Source organism: Cygnus atratus, chromosome 8 (assembly GCF_013377495.2).
Source record: "Cygnus atratus isolate AKBS03 ecotype Queensland, Australia chromosome 8, CAtr_DNAZoo_HiC_assembly, whole genome shotgun sequence".
NCBI classification, from domain to species: Eukaryota; Metazoa; Chordata; class Aves; order Anseriformes; family Anatidae; genus Cygnus; species Cygnus atratus.
The window spans coordinates 12,603,677-12,630,293 of NC_066369.1; the positions used below are offsets into that span (position 1 = coordinate 12,603,677).

Sequence of the window (26,617 nt, forward strand, 5' to 3'; positions counted from 1 at the left end):
TTTTTGAGCATCTTACAATACACAGATCACCGTCATTTATCTGAGGGTACTGCAGAACACAGAGCAGAGGTTCAGCAGCATGATGAAAATGCAAGACAGGTCACTCCATAACACCATGATACAGGACTACGCAGGGCGTGGAAATGAAGGAAAGGCACCAAGCCACAAGAACATGGTACAGGTCAGTAAAAGCACTCTTTTCCCAGGCATCACATTAAAAATGACATTCTGGTGTCACACCACTGAGCAGGCATGCCCCAGGGCAGTAGCTCGGTTTATGGCACCCCAGAGCAGACCCAGCTAGGGCTAGTTGCCGACTTTCGGATTCTCTGCTATTTTGTGGCTTTGGGTGTGTTTTGTACAGCAGCAGCAATGATGAAGGCGTACTTCTGTGTACCATAAGATGCCACGCCAATTTCAGGCTGTTTCACACACAGACATCAGTTGCTATGACAGATAAGAACATCTTTAACAATTTATTTCCCAGATAATTCCACACACGTATTTTAAACTTTTTTTACACGGTGTCACCTGCCTTGTCAAAACCAAATATAGAAACAGCAGAAAACCAAAATACATCAACACAGCTTAAATGCTATGAATGCTTAAAACAAACCTTTAATGTCACAAGTGTAAGATTTGAACTGCCGAGAATTAACGCACTTTCCATCAGCACCTAGAAGTAGACAGGGTATGCTGCTTATCTGCAGTCATTGCAGAACTGAGAACAAAAGCATTCACAGCTTTAGAAAAGATTTTTTAGTAATGCAGACCTGGTCGCGACCCTTCGAGCTACTGAAGGAGTGGCACTGGCTCCCACCAGCAGGACCTGTGTTCAGCCCTCCCAGTCTACTGGGAAGAAGGAAGAGTCGGTGCTTAGGGTTGTGAGAAGCCAAAGAAAAAAAAGAAGAGACCTCTCACACCTCCGTTCAGCATAAAGAATCCTGGGGGGAAAGCAGGTTTGGGAGGAAAGATGGCAAATTCACAATGAATTAATTTCAAGAAAACGTGATCTCACCGCAAGCAGCCGAGGCACAAACAGGCGATGCCCCATCCCCAGAAGTTCCAGCACCCGACATGCATACTCATTCACCAGCTTGCTTCTCTCGTCATGCATGTCCTGTGACTTTTTGACAGGTGGTGTGAGCTTGGCAGCTGGGGTTTTGCAAGGTACCCCTTCTTCCATGAGCAGTAAGTAGTAAGTATCCAGAGTGAGAAGAACAGGCTTTTAACCACAATTTCAAAAAGTGCAGTGCTAGAAGAGCAGCCTGAGCTCTTTGATATCGGTTCAGACGGGCGTCTACAGCACAGCAGACACTCTCAAAACGAGAAAAGCATCTTTGCTAAGAATCAAGGAAAAATATGATCCACTGTTCTGGCTCAGCCAGAGTCCAAAGTAGATTTGAAAAAGAAACCAAAGAAAACATGGATCTAAAATGTACCTAAAAAGCAGGAAAATGGCAGAAAATGAGTGCAGGAAAGCTCTGACAGAAGAAAAGCAATGGAGAGCTCTCAGGGCTCAGCGTGTCTGAGACTGTGCGAGTGAGCAGACAGCAGCAGCAATAAGAGCAATAAAGCCAGGGCAGTTAGGAAGCTGCAAAGAGAAAAGGATGAGCTCATTGCAAGCTCGGATCCGTGACAAGCGTGGCGGCTGCTGCTGCTGCCTCTTGCTGTGCATCAGTAATGAAGGGGTAGGAGAGGAGGGGGCTGGGAGGGGGGTGAATGAGCATGCAGCGTGCGTCTCGGGGGAGAATGCCGTAATAAGAAGCCAATAGTGAGCGGCTGGACGGATGAGCTCCCCCTCCCCGTCTACCTTACATCAATTCAACTGTGACGGGTTTTGCTGCCGGATCCCAGGCTCGTGTATATGAACCGCGTCCTCTAACACTCGATGTTTAGGGAGAAATCAGCCTGCCAGGCAGTGGAATGACTTTTGGTCGATCTGCTTCTGAATAACGCAAGCACAGACAAAGTGCAATCCGGAGCCGGGCAGGTAGGGCAGGGACCCTCCTCCCTTCCAGGCTGCCGAACTGGAGAGGGGCAAGGACACCGCCAGGGACTGCTGGCGAGGAGGGCAGCAGCCGGCTTCTGAAAAGCCAGGGAGACATACCCTAGCCTGCGCAGGATCGAGTTAAATAATTTAAATAACGATCATTTCCAGCACTGTCTTCTCCAGAGGCGTTTCTAAACCTGGATACAATCAGTAGAGAGGGGATGATGTCAGCATGTGCATTTCAATTGGTTCTAGAAATTAACTGCACGTTTGTAAGGAAAACGCTGTGATGTCACACATTAAATTGCCTCGCATCTTCCCTGTGCGGGGAACAGGCCAGGTGCCTCTGCCATCTGGTTAAGGACAACGCAGTGGGCTATTACTGCGGTTCTGTATTTTAGAAAGCGTGTTTTTATGCTGCTTCCCTTTTGCACTGCCTAATTATAACCTGGGCTCTGTAACAGAACAATACACTTCTCCATCACAGCGGTGATATCGCACAGATTCCAACACAGAGAAAGGCGATAATTTAAAATACTGCAAGGAGATCTGGAGATCTAAAGCACAGTAATTGCAAACACTTCTGCAAATACATTATTTCTGATATAAAAGCCATTTGTCTATTGTGTCAAGAAAAATCATTTAAAATACTAATGTAAAGTAAAAATCAGTAGCTTGGGTTTGCTGAATTGAAATAAGAAAGATGTTCACAAGTAGTTCAAATATGAACATTAATTTTAATATGCCATGAACAAGCGTAAATAAAAACTGCAAAATGCAGAGAAAAATAAATTCATTTCATACAGTCTGATACAGCACCCACACTGGACTCCTTTCTAATACAAGCAAATTTTCTTGGAAGAAGAAATGAAAAAAGGACGATATCATTGAAAATCTCCCCATGCACATGGGTCACCTTGGCTCAAGGAGACACGTGAAGCAGGTGGGAGAATGGATGCAGCAGAAAGAGCAGAAGTCACAGGTCAGAGACAACAGCTGACAACAACAAGGCCTCAGTGAACTCTCCTGGGGCAAAATGGGATTGAAGTTGACTAAAGCACCAGCAAATTTTGTGCAGTATTGAACGAGCTCTTTTACACAGCTTGTCACCTGAAAGCTGGTTGAAGAAGTACCGCAGGCTGTGAAACACTGCCTTGCAGAGGAAACCCTCCCAGACGGAGCAGAGCACAGAGCAGGACTGTGAAGAGAGAGGTGATGGCGCTTCTGTCCAGGCTGAGCTTGTGCTCTGTGCATAGGCAAGGACCACGATCAGTTATACATCACAGCTCGAAGTCTCACCTCACTGAACTATGTTTGTAGGGCAACGGGGTTTAAAGAAAAGAAAGTAGATCTTCATATTTTTTTGGAATTTTTCAAGTGCTTACATCTAGCTTAAACACCTGCTGTCATGCATGATATTCAAGAGACATCCAGGTTCTATCCTCAATATGGGAATGAAAATATTACTCAAAATATTAAAAGGAAGAAATAAGAGCGTTCTGTTGTGTGCTTTGGGAAACAAGGAAGATACAGAAGTAACCGGAAGCACAGGGGTGAATGGGAAGAGTCCGTGGTGACCAAACACAACTTGTGGGCAGAGAATTCAGAGCGCTGTCCATATAGAAAGCCTTAATTTTTTTCTTGCATAAATCAAACTTAATAAGCTACTAGCTCTCATCTTTACAGAGTTTCACATTTGGTTCACTTTGGGTAAGGTCTGGGCTTATGAATAATGGAATGAAGTGATTATTAATTAAAGTCTTTAATTCTAGAAAGTTGTAATAGGATCCAATAGTTAGAGGCTAAAACCAGATGAATTCAGGTTAGAAATAAGTTTCAAATTTTTAGGAATGAGGAAAATTAACTACAGGACTAGCATCCCAAGGGATGTGGTCTACTACCATCATTACAATTTTTACATCAGGCCTGGATTACTTGTTTAAAAAGAGGTCTCTAAAACCTGAAAAGTTCCAAAGCTTCACGAAAAAACTGAATTATCAGCTAAAATCCAACATCCAGTGTTTATTAGGTTTTTCAGCTCTCATTCTACAAAAACTTTGTGGCTTTCATTGTTGTTGTTGTTGTGCCTCTTCTTTGGAAGAGAAGGTGGGGGGGGAATATCAAAACAGTACGTGGGAAAAAATCATGCCAGTTCTTCACACAGCACAACAGTGATCTGTCATTTAGATTTGCACTTTGAGACTTTTTACACTCCCTGCCATTCTCAGATACTTCCACACCCTAATTGAACACTGCATCTTATTTTTATTCATGTCTGATGAGGAATTGTGATTTTCCTTTCACGTAGACTTCACTGCTCCTATCTGTGCCTTCAGCACTGCTCTTACCCCACCGTTAGCTTGCTGTCCTGTATTCTTCAGAAGGGCCTTACCGAAGTCAACTTAAAACCTGAAAATGGCCCAGAAGGCAGTAACTTGCACACAAAGTAGAATACCATACGCTAAACACCTACTATTTGAGCTTTGATTTCCATATTGTAGACTATCCGGTCTTTTAAGTACAATTCTCTGTTTCTGCCCTTCCTATCCATACCCCTGGCACTGGGTTATACACGCGTGTAAGTGCCATGGATTCCTTTCTCCCTTTCTGCTTCCCCTGCCCACACATTCTCCACAGTCTCCCATAGGCCAGCCAAGTGTATCTTCCCTCTGTCCCCATCTTCCCTGCAAAAGCACCACTAGTCCTACCTCCTATCCTGTGCTTTATGTTGACAAGAATATAAAATGTTTATGATAATGGGGTATGGTACTGAAAGGTCAGCACTGAGATACACTGAACATTTCATAATTGCTATATCAATTGCTAATTGCCTATGTATGATAACATCTCTCTTTTCTATGTCAACTGTCAAAAAAAAAAGGAATTGGATTGCCTTTAACATTTTAGTGTTTAGTGTTTTAGTGGCAAAAATAACTGGCTTTGAAAAGCTAAATAGAATCTAAAACTAGGAGAATAAAATAGAAAGCTCTCTTTCAAGTTTATTTTTATAAAGAATAAGACAAATTCTGCACCAGAACAACTCTGAAAATCCATACCAATTACATCATGCCCACAATGAGAGCTTCAACTCTTATCAGAAATTACTTTGTCCTTTGTGTTCTCCAGGTCTAATCACGACTGTGTAATCTGAATTTAGTGACGTTTACATCTTTAACATTATTAGAGAGAACACAACAAAGTTAATTTTCAGAGCAGATTCCAACAGTGATCTGTGTTGGGGTCCATGCAGGTTAACCCGTTCTTAAATGGCTTGGAAAAGAGGGTGAATCTCGAGGTGACAATATTAGCAAATGTTACTAAATTATTCAGGGTTTTAAAGACACGGGATTACAGTAAAGAATTGCAGAAGGACTGTAAGAGACTGAATGACTGGGAAATAGTACGGTAAATTAAAAGTCAATGTAGACAAGTGTAAATTGATGCAAACAGGAAAAAAACTATCAATTTTACATATAAGTGACAGCTGACAATTGCTACTCAGAATGAATATAGTGGCAAGTGAAGACGGCAAATGAAGATAGTGGCAAGCGGTAATTTCAGCACCAGGCATGTGTTGAGTGACAAAAGGAGGCTTTATCCTCACGGATGTGACACTTGCTATTTGGGTTACAATGCAAGCCACATAGCTCCCTGAAGAAACACGTGTAACTTAACCACGAACAACAGAATCCAGTGCCTACAAGACTGAATCACTACTCTGGCTATCTTTGCTATGCCTGATTCACATGAGCATAAATTTTTGTGCTATGCCTTTAACACAGAACAAGATTTCAGATCTGATTTTAAAGTTCTGGGTTGGCATTAAGTGGTAATGCAGGAGATAAATCACAGACAAAATCCAAGACAGATTAGGTCAAATGTCTATTCAAAGAAGTTAGTGCCTTGGAAGTGAAATAACAAAATTTATAATCTGTAACCTGTTAATTAAGAAGTGAAATGTAAATGTGTATTTTGGTACAGAATAATTTTATTCAAAATTTTTGCCCTTACTGAAGTCCTCCATACCTAAAGTGGTGAAACAGGATTTGTGGATCACACTGGTTAATCATGAATATTATTCCATACAAACATATGAGAACAATACAATCCTAATGGTAATCAGATAAAGTAGATTCTTCTAGAAATAAGGAATACAATGTCAACACAGGAAACACAACGCAACCTCTCTCAAAGATCCAGTCATTCACATCCAAACAGATGAACACAGATTTGAGCAGATGCAGAAGACCACTACTAAGATGTTCAAGAGTTCAATAATACCAAGAATACTGATTTGTTTAGTAAAGAATATGATTGATAGCTATAAATACTTGAAGGTGATAAACACCAGCATGTCTCTGCAAGAGGGTTATTTAAGATAAAGGATACCGTTGATCTAAGATCAGGGAAGTGTAAAAAGCTCAGTAGTAAGTTTAGACTGGAACAAGAGTAATGTTCCAGAAAAAAAAAAATGCAAAAAGCAAAAAATGGCCTTCCACCAACAATATTGCTGCTGTTACTAGCTTATGAAATGGCTGCCATGTCACGTAATGGTGCGATTCAGCAGAGAAGCATTTCTTTGGCCCAGAAGGTCCTTTACAGTCCAGATGCAGAATAATATAAATTTCTTACTATTTTCTACGCTTTTCAATTTGAATATCATGTACTTTACCAATGAAAACCATGTCTTTACTCTGGCATTAAGCTATGCATTTTTAATGGTTACACGGATGAAAGTGCTGTTTCAACAACCTAGCCGTTGAGTGTTGTTACGAGCCACAAGCTAGGAGCAGAGCATCCCCTGGAAAGAACGTTAGGACGTAGACTTATCTTAAAAACCTGTGGTTCCTTCTTATGTTTCCAGTTAATGAAACTTCCTTTCCTTGTCAGTAGGTAGTAACCTAATCTAGAGCCTGATTTTTCCACATCACATATTTTAATACTTGCCTCATTTTGCTAATTCGAAACTAAAGCATGCATTTTGCTTTTTATTTTTTTCCCGAGGTAGCAAGATCAGAAACATAAGTTTATGGAAATAATTACAGAAACACAGAAACATGCAAATATGAAACAAAGCTTATTGCTTTTTTCTTTTTTTTTTCTTTTCTTTCTTGCCATATGTGAAGATTTTCATGTTTATTTTGTATTTTCCAACAAGCAAACTAACTAGCTGATGACAAAAGAGACCTGAAAATATGCTGGCATTGGAATGGTTCATTTTGCTCTGTCACTCTCAGCTACCAGTCTTAATGGGGATTTTGCAAGTGAAAATACCAATACAATGTTGCTTGCTGACTTGTTCTGAACCACACTTGTCTACGCTGCCTTTCTCAACACTAGGGCTCTTCTCACACCCCAGTGTTTCATCATGTTTTCTGATGCTCAGCAAATGAAAAGCAAGGGTTGTCTATGCTATTAGCTCAGCTCGCTGAATGTTAATTCAGGTGCAGTCTCAACATGACGTAACAGAATGATTAATGTCAAATTGCAAAATGCTGCCACCAGCTGGATAGCGTGACTGGTGAGCACACCGACGAGCAGTGCCTGCTGAAGCGACATGCATTGGAAAACATAGCATTGGGATGCTACACAAAAACAAGACTCTGTTTTTACTTCGATAAATCTGATTAATGCCCTATTACAAATGATGGCCTCCGTGGCTAAAGAGTTTTAATCTGCTAGCTGCTCATTGCTGCAAACATACTCAGAATATGGGAGGCGGAAAGGGAAAGGATTCCCCTTGTGTCTTAAATACATGTTTATTTTCTGCAGCGAGATGCCGCGGGTAATTGGTCACAGAAGTAGTACTGTCGTTTCAAAACCAACAGCCACTCAATTTAAATACAAGCAGCTGGTTGTAACAATGAGAAACTGCATTGACTAAGAGGAAGATCAATCTAAAAGCTTTCTGTTGTTATTTAGTGAGGGATTGAGAAGCACACACTTCACAAAAATGTGAGAAAATTGGCATTTGCAGAGTAAAGACTCAGACATTCCACTGATGAATGATTTCTTCCAAACTGAAACTAATATAAGAGACTGAGGATGAGAACATAATAGCTCTGTTTTAACATAGAACAAACCCTTACAAATTGTTTTCACCTGCTTCAGAATCAGCAAGAAGCACGCCCTTAGAAACTCACAGCTTTTAAAGCTGTTGTTCTGCAGCACTTGTATTCACATTCTTCAACTTAAAAAGACCAGTAAAATAAAGCACATTGTCTCTAATGGTTAAGAGAGGTTATGAACACATCTGAACAGGAAAAAATTATTTCAGCTCTCCAGGTATGGAATTATTTTACCCCCTAACAGAACAGCAATTCCTGCTTGAGAGCAAATCATAATGTTAATTTTATGATAGACAATCACTAGCCCTGTGTTGGTACCACTATGGAAATGTGCTTTGATGTGAGCGCTTCTGATTTAGAATCCTAGCCTACTTAGCTGTATCTTCTTCATAGTTGTTTCTGGCTGTGATACAGAAATAGTTTCTCAGGATAATACTTCCCTTACCATTTAGAGCCCATTATTACCAGAAGAGGCAGATAGAGAATCCTGCATAAGCACAAGAAGAATCCCTACAAGCAGAATTAGAAAACAACTCTTAAAACTCCTTAGCCTAGAAAATAGTTTTATAATAACACGAACAAAATACTTCCTTGAATTTTCCTCTCCTGGAAAGGCCAAAGAGAAATGTTCATCTGGAAAAACAGTGTACTGTGGAACATACATAAAATAAAAAGACTGAGCATTTTCTGTTAAAAGAAATTGGGTGTGAAAAATAAATTTGCAGTATGACTTGTCTGAGTTAAGGATTTTAGTCCTTTCTAACCCTCATCACATTTTCTAAAGAGTTGTTCTGACCACTGGGTGTACACCCACAGTCTCAAAGCCAGGCTGCATAACTGCATAACTGCACAACTTGTGAATGTTGATGTAAGTTAATTTTGAGCTGTCTCGCTGGCATCAAAAGGACCAGTGGTTTACCCAGAGGTTGGTGGGGTTTTTGTGCTTTAGATAAACTCTGTTCACCTAAACCAAAGCTAGAAGTTACCCATTTCATAAAAGGCTTCCATTCCTCTCTTGGCATTTTAAATACATTTAATACCAAATAATATTCAAGTACTTTTCTTGCGTATTGATATGAAAGAACCCAGCCACAAAAGAAATACGTTGTGAAGTGAATCATAATTGTTTTCTAAATAGTAATTGCACATAAGACACTTAAATCCTGAGACTGCACTCCTTGTTCCTGGAACTTTGGAACGTGATTAAGTTTAATAAAAACAAATCTACCATAAGTATAATTCTGAAGACATCTCTACCTGTGATATTTCTCCTCTACTCCCTCCCCCAGAAATCCCACCATTATCATCCCCTTTCAACATGATACATTCAGCTGGAGAAAACATTCCATACAGTTGAATAAAAAAGCTTCTAATCAATGGCTTACCTTTAGGAGAGCCAAGGCTACATGAAAGATTATGTTCATACCCTGAAAAATAAGAAGAAAGAGATTTCAATCATTCCCCATATACAAACCTCTTTTCCCTATCACTTATCATTATGTAGCATCTTTAACGAGATACTGCAAATCCCTAGGAAATGCCTCTCTTTTCTCTGCTGCACTTTGAAGTTCATCGTTAAAACCCCAAGGCCCAGCTTCCAAACTCTCAGCTGGGGAAAATAAAGGCTCTTGGGAGCTTTTGGAACCTCACTCTGTAATTAGCCAGGTGCCTTGCATATCACAGGACATCCCTCCAGATTTTCGGTTCCTCCCAATATTTTTCATGAACAGTGCAGAATATTGTCATAAGCAGGTTCTCAAGAAAATGTAATAAGCGTTCCAGATGATAAGATTTTTGCCTAGTAACTGGAAGCCAGGATTAATCATGTAAAATCTTTCACACAAACTGTTAAAGCAACAACAAAAAAACACAAGTACAAAATACACCTGGTAATAGCCTAAGTCAAAACCATTTCATAGGTCAGCAAATCAATATCTGCATCAAATAGTCTGCTTTCTGGTTCACAAAAGCTGGAAACACATGTATACAGAAATCCATTCGGTAAATGATACAATGGCAATGTCCAATCACTTAAAAATCAAAGAAAGTACACAGCACTTCATTTACTGACTACAGAGGGGTGAAAAAGACTACATTTCCACTTGTTTTACACAAAAATCTGAAATACCATTCCTCCGCTATTTTTCAGCATCTTTTTATTTTGACAACCGAGAGCCTGAGATTTTCTCAAGGGCCAGGGGAGCACACACACTGAAGGATGCCCCTTTAGAGCAGCTTAGCTGAAAGTGCTCCTGGGGTCCGGATGTACAGCCGGCCAAGGGCCAGCAGCCCCACTGCTGTGTACACCCCCCTCTGTCTGGCAGTGGCAGCTGTGCCTACCTACCTGGGTTACTTAACTTTATAAATAGCTTCAAGATCATCCAAATATGAAAAATACCACATGCAATTCTTATTTGCTGTGTTATCATAGAACCTTAGAAACATTAAGGTTGGAAAAGACCTCCAAGATCATCAGCTCCAACCATCCCCCTACTACCAATGTCACCCACTAAACCATGTCCCTAAGCACCACATCCAACCACTCCTTAAACACCCCCAGGGACAGTGACTCCACCACCTCCCTGGGCAACCTGTCCCAATGCCTGACTGCTCTTTCTGAGGAGAAATGCCTCCTCATTTCCAACCTGAACCTCCCCTGGCACAACTTGAGGCCATTCCCTCTTCTCCTATCACTAGTCACCTGTGAGAAGAGGCCGACCCCCAGCTCCCCACACCTTCCTTTCGAGTAGTTGCAGAGAGCAATAAGGTCTCCCCTGAGCCTCCTCTTCTCCAGACTAAACAACCCCAGTTCCCTCAGCCGCCCCTCACAGAACTTGTGTTCCAGGCCCTTCACCAGCTTCGTAGCCCTTCTCTGGACATGTTCCAGGGCCTTGATGTCCTTCTTGTAGTGAGGGGCCCAAAACTGAACACAGCACTCGAGGTGCGGCCTCACCAGAGCAGAGTACAGGGGGACGATCACCTCCCTGGTCCTGCTGGCTGCACTATTCCTGATACAAAACCAGGATGCCACTGGCCTTCTTGGCCACCTGGGCACACTGCTGGCTTATGTTCAGGTGAGCATCCACCAACACCCCCAGATCCTCTTTCCTCTGCACAGCTTTCAGCCACTCTGCCCCGAGCCTGTAGCGCTGCATGGGGTTGTTGTGGCCAAAGCACAGGACCTGGCACTGAGCCATGTTGAACCTCATCCCATTGGCCTCATGTCCTTTGTGTTCAGACTGCTGTATATTGCAGTATATCCTGGATTATATTTTATATATCTTCTTGCCTGCTTCTTTAATGGAAAGAGAAATCTTTCTTTGTAACATCTTTCAGAGTAGATATCTAAAAATGTCTTAACAGATTTGCACGCAAGTGATACTGTCATCATATACATACAGTGCCTTGAACGGATTTTACCATTAATTAGTCTTCGAAATGCTACTACATCAGACATAATGAATATTGCAACACAATGAATGACTTTGCAATTTGATGCATCATCATTATGGTAACAAACTGGCTTTTTCCACTAGAGGTCACAATTGCAGCAGGACTGAACCAAAAAAGCATTCATAGGAAACTTTTTTCCAAAGGGGATAACAAATGTTTCAAATACAATAGTTATTTTGCTCTTTATACTTCATTTTAATAGAAAAAATGTCTGGCTGTGAATTTCAGTCATGACACTGTTAACACCAGAGCACCAGCAGCAGTGAATTAAGTTCACAGCACTCCCACTTTTATTTCAAATATCCACTTGAAGCCATCACCTCATTGTACACAGTCATGACACATTAACAACTATTATTTACTAACAGAGAGGATTCAATATGAGCATTCAATGTATAAATGAGAGTCACAACCACAAGCTATCACAAACATTGTTTTCTTTCTAACTAACTGGTTGATCAGATTTTGTTATTTTATGACTAGGTGCAACGTATAGCTGTTGGATTACTGAGGTATTCATGCCCTGTGTATTTTCTGGCACTAGCAAGAAAAACAAAAAGAAAGAAAAAGAAAACCAAACCAGTCTTCATTTATTTTTTAAATATTTTTTTCTGACTTGCCCGAAACTCACATTGTTCATGAACTCAAACTGATCACACTCCTTCCTGTTACTCCTCATGATCACTCTTTGTATGGAGAACAAATGTGGCAGAAATGGGTTTCCTCCTGTCTTGAGCATCCCCAGCTCTTTTTCCTGCCCCACGAGGCACCGGGTGGCTCTCAGACTCCCTAATGTTACATTAGATGTTCAACACACAAACACCCAAAAATGAGAAAGCCAAAAGACTTAAGACGTTCACACAGAACTGCATTGGCACCCCATTACTCCTGAGGCCAGGAAGCAATCTGCACCTTTCCCTTTCCTCCACAGGAGAGGTAACTCCCACACCAAGCCAATATTGCAGAGCAGAGGCAGCAAGTGGTGCAGGCAATGGCAGCTCCATGCTGACCAGCTTGGACTTTCTGCACCTGAAGGATGAATACTCACTGACAGCTGGGTGAATTGGAGGTGGCATCTGGTAACCCTCAGGAAGGCTTCTGCTCAGGTGTTTGGATTTCCAGCACAATGCTTTACATTTCCAGTGCAGCACCCTACCCACCCATTTTAAAAACTCATTGTGTAACCACTGATCCGCATACTTGAATGACTTTTTCCTAGTGCATGGAAGACTGTTCTGATATAGCCAAGTTTAATGATTATGATTACGAAAAAGGAGGCTAGCTCAGCTCGTTTTTTCCACAATCTCTTATTTAAAACCCTACTTCATTTACAACACACTGATTTATAATATTCAGCTTAAACTCCTCCATCTATTTTAGAAGCAGAAGTACCAAAAATACCAATCTCTACCAGACATATAAATCATTGCTAGCAATATCCCTCCAGCAATTTTATAATGGAAAAATGAAAGTACATACAAATCATCCACAACTGGGGAAGAAGAGTGAGCCCATATTAAATAAGCTTTAGATAATTACTCTTTAAAACCAACGGTCCTATGTTTAACCCATTTTGAAGTAAATGCTTTAATTTCATGAAGATCTCATCTTAATATTAAAAACATCCTTGCAAACATGAAAGTTGTCAATAATTACCTAAACACTCACTTGTTTAACATGCAACAGCCAAAATTAAAAATATTCAGGATTCTAAATCAGAACTGTTATTAGAGCACAGGAACGGTTGGGGGCCTATCATTGTGTCATATCGTTCCTCATGCAGCCATTCTCTTCTTTCCCAGCCCGAGGGGTTCACTGATGCTGCGCACGTGCTGGAGGGGTGTACAGTGTGCAGCTTCAGACATGAAGCCCATGGGCAACAGCCCCAGGAACACGGTGTGTGGATATGCTCCCCCACAGCACTTTTAGTTAGCATTTTGCAGAAGGCCCAGCAGCTCCTACGACAGCCTGTCTAGAGGCTTATCTGTCCAGTCAAGCATCTGCACAGTATCTTCTTTCTTCCAACAGGTGTTATTTATGAACCCTCTTAAGCTTGCGTAGAGGCCTCAAGCACTTTCACGGATATCTTTATGCTCAGGACTTCTGAAGAATGAACAAACCCATCCCAAAGCAGACAACTCTCTGCTATTTTGCAGTCAAGGAGGTAAGAGAAATGGAAATGTTCCCTGTCCTGACCCTTGTGCTATCTTACAACCTTCTAAGGCTCCTGCTTATCATGCACCCATTTGTTTGAATTTATGTCAAAAGACTGTACTTTCCATCAGGTTCTAGCTAATTATCATGAGCAAAACCCTGAAACCGTATCTCCCAAGACTCTAAAAATGGAATGCTTCAACTGCATGATACACGTACGCTGACATTAAGGCTGGCTTAAAATAAGTGGAAATCTTACTATGTTAACTTTCTTCTAGTGAGAGGTTTTCCCCATTCCCTAATGCCCTCTGCAGCCGTGACTCCCTGTGCAGACAGAAGCCCTCCTCGAGGTGCCCTCAGTTCGACTTCCTGTGCGCTTTGAAATGAGGTGACTTCTGCGAAGGCCTCAAAGAGGATTGGAAACAAGGAGTAACAAACAAAAATGGCAAAGAGCCTATTAAAGTGGTCTTATTTGGTGTGATTTGCGACAGAAAGGGTGCTAGTGGCTTCCTGTAGAAGCGAGGAGGCACAGCTATCCATCTGACCTAGCAAAACTGCCAAGTGACAGGAAAAAAGGGTGTTGAGGGAGCAGCAAACTCACACAGGCCAAACCTCACTGGCCTAGTCTAGGAGACAGAAGAGTTAGGCCAAACAATTTAATCACACAGTATCTAGACAACATTTGCCCAGGGGACTTTGGAATTTATCATGCATTTTAAAGCTTTGCTTAGCTGACAGAAGCCTATTGGGCAGTTAGGCTACATTAAATACTAGCAACAATCCCTCTCCAGCCCAGATCATCTGACAGACCTTCCTCTGGTTATAGGGCAGCACCCCCGCATCATTTCCACAAATAAAAGGAAGTGAATCTCTTCAAAGAATGTATGAGAAATTCATTTAACATGAGCGCCCTTATCTGTGGCTTTGTTCCTAGATATGAGTGACATGTAGTGGGAAGTAGGGAAGATATCGATACAACATTCCCTGAAGGTCCACACCAAGTGAAGAAGAATGTACAAGCACTTAAGGATGGGCTGAGAAGTCTCAAGACTCACATGACATGTCATCAAGAACCAGTTAACCTGATCTAGTTTTCTAATAACTGAATTTTCCTTTTTTTTAAAAAAAAAAAAAAAAAAAGAGAGAGAGAGAGAGATTAGCTATTCCACTGAAGTTCATTTGACATTGTTTCATTATTTGAAAGTGTTTCATAATGATGTGTTTGACTGCACACTCTTTCAAAAGAGCTGTAGAGGGTAATTGGGGTTACAAACTCTAAAGGAGAATTAAAATTCTATTTATGTTTTGGATTGCTTTCAGCAAAACGTGTTTGGCAACTAATATGTTGAGAATACACAACAAATTTTAGGAATGTCACAAATATATTTACTTTGCTGACACCATAAATACATGCTCTGAAGCTCAAATTTCTCTTTGTAAGTAATGCAGACTTGGAGCACACTCTGCAGGGATGTGCACGTTAATTTAAATCTTTTACTTAGATGCATAGGCTCGTGCATTTATTCAAGTTCAGCAACAAGGCAACTAAAGAAAACAAAGGCCAACTTACTCAAATAAGGCACTAGATAAAAGGGATGGTTCTTGCTACAAAGATTGTCTGCGCTTGTGCACAGCTCATACACATGTGCATTTGTGTTCAGTCATGGTTATTGCTTTAGCTACTAACATACCCTCTGAATTATTAGCTCGTGCTAACCTAGCAGATCATGGACACATACAAAAAGAATTGCTAAATTCCACTGGAAAATTACTTCACAATTCTTGCTCTAGTAGGCCAAAAGAAACTTAATTTTCAAATTCTGGATTGATTTCATAGAACTAAAAGCTACAAAAATATGATCTTATTATTGTGTAAAATATCAAGGTTTGTATAAGCAACAGACAGCTTTCTTACTAAACAGCTATCTCGGAGAAAAGAAATATTGCAGAGATCTTACTGCTAAAGTATGAGGTATAGTTGACTTTGCAAACTGGTTTTCCTGCAGTGCACCCATATATATTGCTCCAACAATAACTCACAGCAGGAAATGCTATAAACATGTAAAAGAAGGAAAGAAAATGCACATTTCTCCATCCTGATACTACAATGCTGTGAATAATACACAAACCCAATTAAAACCAGTTGACTGAATTATTAGATAAGCAGGTACCATGGAGATAATTAAAAATGGTACCATGGGATTCAGTATTCATTGTGCTATTTTTCTGTATTTTACAGCATGAAAAGGCATGTGAGTAATACTACCAGGAAACCATAAAAGTAAGATTTTGCATTAAATTTTCTTTGGCTGGTTGCTTCTAACAGAAATGAATGTGATTTAGGAGTGCTAGTAAATATTTAGATGCTTTGGATGACTTTCACATAATTTGCTTCTAAGATGTTGCTAAGGCTGGATGAAGGTCAAGAGTGCTATGAGATTAGCCCTTTTTCTGTCCAGCTTCTGTGACTATTTTCAAAGAACAAACATTACAGCCATGGGATTTTAAGTCATTTCTACATATCAAATTGCTCCCTGACATCTGGCGTTTCTGCAGTGGCATGCTCCTACTTTACTGGCAGCTGGTTATGGGCTGGCAGCATGCCTTCTCCATTTGCTTGACCAAGCCATCTACTAACATCAGGTCCTGGCTCTTCTGGTTTTCAGAGGTTTAAATCAGATGGCCTTTTGACATTCCTCTCCCTCTTTCTTAAACTGATTAATACAGGGACAGAGAAAGGAACCTGAATCCACATCAGGGGATGGAAAAAGAGACCTCAGATCTCTGTAGACAGACAGGTCCTCCAGCTCTCACAGGGAAACGGGATGACCATTAGACACACTGAGAGGAGCAGAAATCTTCCAGACCCCGAGTTTCTTTAGAAGAGACAAGATGAGGGGTTCAGAACACCTATTGAGACATGTCTCCTTCCCCTCTGCATGTTCCCCCAGTCACACAACATAAGGAAAATGCGTGCCCCCGTGCCATCTGATCTCTTTCCCAACATTTGTTATTCATGATGTCCCTTTCCCTGTGACAACACAGCCCTGGCCCTTGCCTTTGCCTTCATTGCCCCTCTCCAACATGAACCTGAATGCAAAGTTCACTTTCTGATTTTACGTATTTCATCAAAAAATCCAGCACGGCCTCAAGTTCCAAGTACAAAGTGACAGAATGTGTTTGGGCAGAGGCAGGCTGCACCACCCTGTCTTTTAAAAACAGTCCCCAGATTAGCTTAGCTTCCTGGATTTGTTCACAGAATATCACTCTCCTATTTGTGATCCTTTCCTTCAGTTACTTCTGAAGTGCTTTTCAGTACTGCCAAAGCTGCCTAGAATATGCTGCTATTCAAATACAGCAGATGGCACTGGTGTTAAGCAAGCATTATGGAAATTAACTGTATTCCTAGAAAAATCAACCAAGTGAACATCAACTAGTAAGTGCCTAAAATATTTCAGTAGCGATGGGGAAAATAATTCAGAGACATATTGTGATACAACATGAGCTGTCTCACCCCAGTAAGGCACAACTAGGTCATCCACTTGGATCCCTCATCTTCAGCAACTTTTCACCTGCATCTCAGAACAGAAGCAGCCCCAATGTTTTGGGTTCACAACATTTATCAACATCACCAAAAAGGTACCTTCTGTTCACACAAGTTATCTTGAATTGCAGATTGCTGTGAGGCAGTTTTTTTCTTTGCTCATGCTGAGCATTTATCACCAGCCTTGTTATTTTGGGGATAAACAAGCTGCAGCTATGAATGGAAGACACATAAATTATGGATGCTCACAGGAACAGCTGGACAACACAGTGTAATGGGTTGTGTTAAATCTTGTGGCTCTCCAAGAACCTCTTGAATGTGCTCTATTAAAATACTCTTTTCCTCAATCCACACTTGAATTCTTATAAAATCTGTATAGCTTTAAAAGTTAATAGAACATCTTGTGTTCCCTGTGGCAATATAGAACATTTTGTTTTATACCTCCAATATTTCTGCTTTTGATTGAAATTTTATATCCCAACACCCAATGCTTCTTATGGCCTTCAGTCAGAAAATAAATTTAAAATCTTTATTATAATAATCTGAACATTTTAAACACACACATACAAGAACTTCAGAAAGTTGCTCATCTATAAAACACCCAATCAAATACTACATCCTTTTTTCATTCTTTTTAGTTTATCTTCTAGTACTGAAAAATGACACAGCAGTAGTCATCAGACAAATTAAGCTAAAATTTCTTTTAGCATGGATTTACTTAATTCACCTAAATACATAAAAGCAAAGCATCCAGGGCCAGAAAACCTGAGCTAACCATACTGCACACCCTAGGTTTTTGCAATGAAGATGATGATAACAGCTGATATGTCAGCAGATGCTTCTCGATGCAGAAAAGTCATTTCTATTCCCCAGATAATCAACTTAAAATTCCTTACCTTTTTCTAGGTTATGGATCACCTTGATTTTCTAGCATCCTTTTGCCTCACAACATTTAAAGTAACAACTGTTTTAGGAGATAAGAGACTCTCCACAAGCTGTATGTATAGGTACATGTCATACTTTGATTTAAGAACACTGCACAAATGTAGCTATGTTTTTGTAACATTATTCTGGGACATGCTCCTTAAAGACAACATTTCAGACACTAATAGTCTTGGTATATGCCATTTTAAAAATAAAGACTTTTATATAGCAACTTGTGCCTCACTGTGTGGAAGGCCTTAAATCAACTAACTCATGCATGCTTTCTTCCTCAGCATAGCAAGCCCCGAAGGTAGCACACCAGTGTTACCCAAGTGGACACACATGTTCAAATCCAAGTCTCTTCCATCTGCAGCCTGAGACACAGCCCACTCTCCTTCATCTTAAGCCACTTAAAACCCAACTGTAACAGCCTCAGAAAGAAATCCTTTCCAGTCTCTTTGCAAGAAGGAGCAGTGGCTGATAAAGACTTCCAAAAGGAGACTTGGCTCCCCAGCAGCCATAACGCAAGGAGCACCGGGCCGGAGGAAGGACGCAGTCTGCATGCCAGTCACATTGTCTGCATTCATAAGAAGGAAAACAAACAACTCCCCCCCAGCCTCTTCCAGCTCACACATATGACATTGACTTTACTTTTGTAAATAGCACGGGAATAATGCAGGAAGTTTCAGCACAGATCTATATCTACTCATTACTTAAGTCTTGTTTTTAATGTGTTTTTACTGAAATAGATTTGATTTTTAGCAAGTCCTGTCAGCTGTGTTGTAAGGTTTATTAAAACTGTCACAGCTTGAAGGGTTAACAAATGCAAACAACATGACAATGATCATTAATTTCAAAAATTTTCCAAATCTTTCCCTGTAGCTCTACAGAAGATAAAGATCCAGGCACAATATTTTACTTAATTCACACTTCATCTGCATGTCGATTTACAGAGGAAGTGGGCTTGTTCCTGACTCAGTTCCTGAGAAAGTTTAATAAATTAAAATGTTAATCTGTTCTTTCTCAACTCTGCTGAAGGGATCACAGAAGTATCTGGCAGTGACAGACACAAACCAGCAGCCCGTTGGGGTACCCGCTCTGCAGTTAGTACGAACGCGCAGCGATGGCTGGTCTTAGCATCTGAGCGACTCCACACGGCTCAGGGGGTCCTGGTACATCCCTTCTTCAGTAAGGCACACGTAAGACAGAAACCACATCCTCAGTGCCAATAGTTATACGTTGTCTAAGGCTTTCATTGTTTCATTACAAAGCAGTGCTCCCAGGCACCACACCTATATAACACAGGGCCACAGTTTCACCATCAAGAGGTGCTCATTTATCAGCACGAAGGCACAATTTAATATCTATTTAAAAATAAAATATAATAATAATAATAAAAGCCCACACCCCTTAGCCTGAATCATCACAGGTAGTTTCTCAAAACTGATTATAAAAGCCACTTTATACAAAATTCAAAATGTGATACTTGATAAACAAAGACTAACATCTTCCACCGTGCTGCTATGTAGTCCTGGGAAACGCAGTTTCACTTCTCTGATACTAGCTGTATAGAAAACATTGAATTATTTAATATTCAAAAGTGACAGATAACCAGTTGCTTCCTCTCCTATTCAGTTCTGATCATAAAATCGCAGCTCAGTAGTCAAACTATTAATTTTTGTAACAAGACTATATAATTACTGACACTATAATATATAAATTTCTGTACCAGCCTCGAAAAGGCAGCATGCTTGGTTTTTTTATACTCCTTGAAAGGAAAGATGTACAATCTTGTGTATTTTATATCTTCAGGAACTGCACACAAAAACAGCCAGATAAAGGCAGGTTAGCAATAAAGCTTCAAAGTTCCAGGTTAATAACCATGTAATAACCGAATAAAACCTTGAGCTTGTGTGTGAATGTGTGTGTGTATGTGTGTCCATCCATCCCCCAAATGATCTGAGTATTTTATTTTCATGAAATTTTAAAAAATGCTTTTAAGTTGTCTGTCAACCATTTTTTTCTCCTTTCTGTTTTCTCCTTTTCTCCTTTTTTTTCTCCTTTTCTTAATGTCACTTATTTAGTGCTTCTAAAACACATATTTTAATTCTGAATTGTAGATTTTAAAATGCAAAAGGAAGTTGAATGTTAAAAGTTAAGCAAATAATTTAAAATTTGCAGTAAAAAGAGGCAGCAAAACAAAGCAGACTCACAAAGTGTTCAATACCATAATATCACATTGATAGATAAGACCCAGAAGTCCACATAGCACTTGGATTTTTATCGTAAAGTTACTCTTTCATGCAAATAGAAATAGCAAAAGTAGACTAATGAAGTGTTGAAACAGGCAGCTAAAAGGAGCCTTGTGGAAAGATCTTCAGCTGATGCTGACATGTTCAAATTTATCTGCGTAGCCAAGCTCAAAAGCAAGCACTTTGGTAATCATATAAAAGCTTTGAACTGGATCTACAGGGGTTTTTTTTGTTGTTGTTGTTGTTGTTTTTTTTACAGGCAGTCAGACATGAAGTATTAAGCCTTATAACATGTACCATGGCACTATGGATTACCAGCCTGCAAGCCCAAAATTTTCTTCAAGTTGCTGTCCAAGGAAAGACAAATCACTTCAATACATTTCCTTCTTGGATGACCCTGGGTGACAGACTCTGTCCTACAGTTATCAAGGCAGTATTCTAAGGCCACTGGAAATTTGGGTAATTTGGGGGTTGAATGACATCTTCAACAGCTTAAAAAAATGGCTTAAGAAAAAGGTCAGAGGAAGACAACAGGATGAAAGAATCATGTAGAGGTCACAGCAAGTCCCAAACTCCCACGAATTTGGGCTATTTATTTATTTATTTATCAAGTCATATTTAAGTTGAGAATGATGAAAAGACCTTCAATGTAATGGCACACACTTTGATGTGATTTTAAAAGTTTCTCGATTATTCTCATATCCCAATGTAGCAAATAGTTCATGGGCTGCCACATCCCTGGATTTGGTCTTGCTCAGGAGGGCCACGTCCCAGCTGGGCTGCTGCCATCCCACAACACAAGCAAGGGAAGCACATGTGCCCACCTACCCAATCCTCTCTGGATTGAGAGTTAAAAGGTATCTGTAATGATCAATGTCACTCTTCCAGCCAGAGTCAAGAACTAAAAAGACAAATCTCACCCAAGAATTCCTGGATGACCCAAACCGTCCATCCACAACTCAAGTACTTTTGTGGGCGCCAGAGAATCTCCCTTGGGATGACCAGTTTGCAGTACCCAGGCAGCAATGGTTTAACTCTTTTTCTTCCCCCAATATTTTTCTTTCATAGGAGTCACATGTGATGTAAACAGTTTGTCAGTGACAGACAGAACAGAGATATGGAGAAAGCACAGCCAGGAAGGAAACTGAAGCTATTTAAAATTCATCTGTATTTATGAAAAATTAATGAGAAGGCTGGAAGCTTATTTAAAAAAAAAAAAAAAAAGACTTCAAAGACTTTTTGATTTTTTGATTTATTTTTTTTCCAGAAGAATATGCTCTGGTGTTAGCAGCTGCAACTGTTTTTTCTCCTTCCAGTTGCTGGAATTATAGGCATGCTGTTTGTTCAGAGATAAAGTAAAGAGCAATTTAATGCAGACCAAAATTATTTTTTGACTGCTCCTTCACTCCTTCTGGAGGCTGACTGGACAGACAGCTTCACAATATGATTTTTTAAGGAATGATTTCTTGCCTATTCTGTCAAGTCACAGAATCACACAGAATCACAGAATTGTAGGGTTTGGAAGGGACCTCAAGAGATCATCGGGTCCAACCCCCCTGCCAAAGCAGGTTCCCTAGAGCACGTTGCCCACATAGGCGTCCAGACGGGCCTTGAATATCTCCAGAGGAGGAGACTCCACAACCTCTGGGCAACCTCCTCAACCTCCCTGGGCAGCCTGTTCCAGTGCTCCGTCACCCTCACCGTGAAGAAGTTCTTTCGCATGTTGGTGCGGAATTTCCTGTGCTCCATCTTGTGGCCATTACCCCTCGTCCTGTCCCCACAAACTACTGAGAAGAGGTTGGCCAAATCCCTCTGTCTCCCACACCTCAGGTATTTATACACATTGATGAGATCCCCTCTCAGTTTTCTTTTCTCCAGGCTGAACAGACCCAAGTCCTTTGATAACATTTTCCTTCTACGATGAGGGCCAACTAGATTTTTATTTTAATATGATTTTAATCTAAGCTTCTTTCACAGATTCTCAGAACTAACTGCCTGTTACTCCAGACTGGTTGACTCATGAACATTAGGAGCAGTTTGATAGTCTACGCTGTTGCCTCAGTATGCTGTTTACGCATTGCCCCACTGTTTCTCAAGATGTCTGTATGTATCTTCCCATTTGAAATCAATTTTCTTACCATTTCTGATTTATTTTTAACTGTTGTAAAAGATGTTTCTCTAGCTTTATGTGGTTACCCTTCACAGATGCTAACAAGTTTCTCTTTCCCTAGCAGACTCTGCTGTTGACTCTACCCCTTTCTTTTTGGATTCCTTCACCTTTCTTCCCAGAGAAATTCTTTCAGACCTGCTGAGATGAACACTGCCAGATGTGAGACATTTAATGGGGTGTGGTATTTTTTTTTCATTCTAAACTTTAAATTTATATTAACCATGACTGAAATATTTCTTCAGCGTATTTTGTCATCAAACTTAATATAATAAGAAGTGCAAGAGCTTAAGACAGGATGTAACTATACTGCTAGCAGAATAATTGCCACCATGAAATGGTGTTCTGTACTTCTTGACAGATGATTTCTTAAAACAGTTATTTCTGAGATGAACTGTACACCAATATCAGAATGAAGAAATAAACTCAACTAACAAAGAATGATCAAATCCACACCAGAAGTCCATTCTGAAAATGAGCTCACTAACAATTCAAAAGTGGTCAAGGTATTATATTCATCTATTGCATAACCATCTCTGCAAAAAGGAGGGCAAAGACGAAACAAGACTAACAACTTCTGCTCTCTTTCTATTTGCTTACTTAAATAATCAAGACATTGTGAAAAATCAGAGCTCAGATAAGTACTCAAAGAAGTACTAACAGAAGTACTTAAAGAAGTACTAACACCTCACCAAAATTAACATTCCATTTTTTTCCATTCCATTCTATTTTTTTAAACAAAGTGCAGATATGTCTACAATTCAGAAATGCACCATTCTGTACTTGCAGTAATGCATTCCTTAGTTGGAATAGTAGAAAAAAAAATTAGGAAGGAAAGAGCTTCATTCAATTGAGATGCTTAACAGTTCTCATTATTTGTTTAATACCAGGCCATCAAAGCAGCATGCAATATCCTTACAGTCTTTAGGCATTCTGAATCAGAAGATCTGGAGAGTTTTCCCACTAAAAGCCTACTAGGTATCTTCAAAAGATTAGAATTCCTAACTTTGAATAAATTATTTAACAAATTAAATTAGAACAGATGTATACATCAGATATTCTTAATTAGATCCCTTCGCAAAGAATGAAGCGATCCACCATTCTAATTTGAAAACCAAACCAGCATTTCACTGAACATCTTCTCAATATAACCATGGTTTCTAAAGAATTTAGTACACACATTTTGAAATTAAACTGTAAATGACTCCAATGAAATGAAACAAAGAAAGATAAAAGTTCTTAACACATTCGGGGGATGGAGAAAGGGATTCCTGATTCAAGGTTTTTTTACCTCACAAAGTAGTAAGTCAATGATGTGGAAGACCATGCAGAGTGGAAACTTGGCAGTGAAAAGAGTGAGGAACCACTGGGATGCATACATATGAGCTTCCAAATTGAGGTCTGAGAAATGACTATACAAGTCAGGTAACTGCTCCTAGAGTAAAGGAAAAAATAAATGTTCCAGTATTACTCATTACTTCAGGTTCATCATCTGCATTGCCAGTAAGTACCAGGTTGCTAAAGACTGAAAAACGTAACAAAGTGAAATCCTGGCTTCTTCTGAGCAATGGTAATGTTTCTTTATAACTTTCAGTGGCCATGGTTACAGTTTGTAGTAAGATATTCACTATGGATTCTGTCATGGCATCAAACAACATACTGTTAGGTAATACTAAGAAATTACAAAATCTTCAACAGGAGAAAGGCAGAGCAGTTGTGAAATCTATGTCATACATGGTATATGTTTTTAAAAGTTACTTCTTAACTGTGTCTTCTTGTAAATTATTCTGCTAAACAAGTAATAGACCACCTTGCAGAGCATGAAAGCAGCACAGCACACTAATGTTCATGACTTCATCACACAATGTCTCTAACTAGGAACATATATAAGCAACACAAAATTATCACCGATAATTCTACTCTACACTGATGATATACTCATTTTCTGTTAACAGAGTAAAAAGCTTTATGTCCATAACATAAATATTGAAAATACCATATACCAGTGTTAAGAATCAAATTAATTAGTATTAAATTGTACTTGATCAAGTAGGAAATATGCACAATTTGAAATCTGAAAAAAGATCATTCAATTAACTGTGGTCTGTGAACTTTTTTGTTTGTTTTTAACAAATCTCAGAAGTATGTATGTTCATTTATGGTAAATGACTCTAGCAGCTAATTTTCACTATAATAACAGAAATCCAGGTCAAGGCTTAATGGACTGTTAGTAAGTGCTTATTAGTCAGAACACCAATGTGTAAAACCTGCATCCTTTTACTTAAATTGCTTTGAATATGATATAATTACATCTAAAAAAAGAGCAATGTACTGAAATTACAGCAAAATCTGTAAAATGACCTACACTTGATTTGTATTTCATAAGCATCAGGATGTCCTGATTTGCCTGACCTCTTAACCATCAACACAATTCATGGAAAGTAGGACACTAATGGTGGGAGTCCAAAAGATACGCTGGCCTCAATAGAACAGAAAAATTCTCTCTAAGTAGCATAACAAAACATGGAGGAGAGACTGTAAGCAAACAGAGAGTGAAAAAAGCACAGATACATACTCTGCTTCGATACAAAGATTAGCAGCAAGATTGGTATATGAAAGAAAAAAAATTATAAATAAATCTGACTCACAATGTTTGGATCCAGATATTAAACTTCCCTGCTTTGGTTCTATCCTACCTTAAAGGAGAGGGGTTTTATCATCTAGTAGGTTATGAAAGCAAAACATTAGTCTCCTCACCAATATTTCCATTTACGAAAGTAGAATAATTTGTTACTCAGGCCCCACCTGCATTAACTTCTCCAGCTGGAAAAATTTGCAATGGAGATCTTCAAAGTTATTTCTGTAGAGGTCCCTCAAGCCATAGTCATACATTATTTTCACAAATACACAGAATGCCTGCTCCTCTGGCATCTGGAAAAATATACAAACATGATTTAGAAAACTGAGCTAAGGATGGAAATTCTTTATACAGATAGAAACACACACACACGTACGCTTAAATACCTCAGGAACAATGAATTCAAAAACTGGGATATATTAAAATTTTCAGCAAAGCACCCTGAATTTAGACTATTAGACTATTCTTCTTGCTGGGCATCTTGATTTGGCTCTGTAAGACTTTCTCTGAAGAAGAAAAGGTGGGATCAGATCATAGGCTTATGTAAGTATTGCATCCCTACAACCACACAACTGTCATCGGTATTCTTTCTGCCAATATGTACGAGATCAACCAGCACACAACTCTCAGCTACAGAACATGAGTTAAAAAAAATAAATAAATAAAAGGAAAGAAAAAGAAAAAAGAAAAACAACATCCCAAGACACTGATTTCTATTGAAAGAAACTTGGTTAGCTGAAAAAAGCAGGAGAGCTAAGATAAAGAACCCTTAGTGAGAATAACGCTTGCTTACTTTCATCCAAACCCCAGGACATGAAAATCTCTGAAGTCAGGTTTCCAATGATGAATAAGGAAATAACAAGTTTTGCCAACAGAACCTGCTTGGGAGCTTGGAGGGACCAATCTCCCCTATTAACATTATGATTTTTTTCGGAAGCCATATCTCCATAAGCTCTCTATTCCATGTTGACCAAAATTTCTCACGCAACAGAATTTCAGAAGGTGGTACTGATGGAAAAGCTGTGTGGGCCACTCTAATTTATTGGCTTGAGCTTATAAAGTGCTGAATTTGTGGGAAGCCCTGTGTCATCAAACCTCCAGTGCTGCCATCTCCCTCTTCCCCCATGCCTTCAGGTAACACAGGAAGGAGACATGCACAAGCAGAGTCCCTGCAGGCCACAAATCAGGTCTTTGAAAAAAATACCTTGCTTTTGCAGGCACCAGACTGTTACAAACGCAAACAATTATTGAGTATCAAGAATGACAATTCTTGACCTTTTAGTATACTCCTTCATTCACTCTCGTGCCAGTCCCTTATCAAATATCAGCAATAGATAAAAGCTCAGTATTTTTTCAAAGAGAATTTTAGTCTGTTGATATTTACCCTCCAGGTTTTATCTTTTGTAGTTCAGCCTATGATTATG

At 39.7% G+C, this 26,617-nt stretch overlaps 1 protein-coding gene across 16 annotated transcripts in view; it reads right to left on the reverse strand.

The window, feature by feature from the left end:
- Nucleotides 1-26,617, reverse strand: part of RABGAP1L (RAB GTPase activating protein 1 like) — a 248,469-nt gene that overhangs the window by 69,213 nt on the left and 152,639 nt on the right. For all 16 annotated transcript variants that reach the window (XM_035537617.2, XM_035537610.2, XM_035537612.2 and 13 more), the window contains 3 exons: nucleotides 25,361-25,486; nucleotides 23,847-23,990; nucleotides 9,447-9,488 (listed from right to left, as the gene is read on the reverse strand). In XM_035537617.2, the coding sequence (XP_035393510.1) occupies nucleotides 9,447-9,488; nucleotides 23,847-23,990; nucleotides 25,361-25,486 (312 nt within the window). The remainder of the gene's footprint in view (nucleotides 1-9,446; nucleotides 9,489-23,846; nucleotides 23,991-25,360; nucleotides 25,487-26,617) is intronic.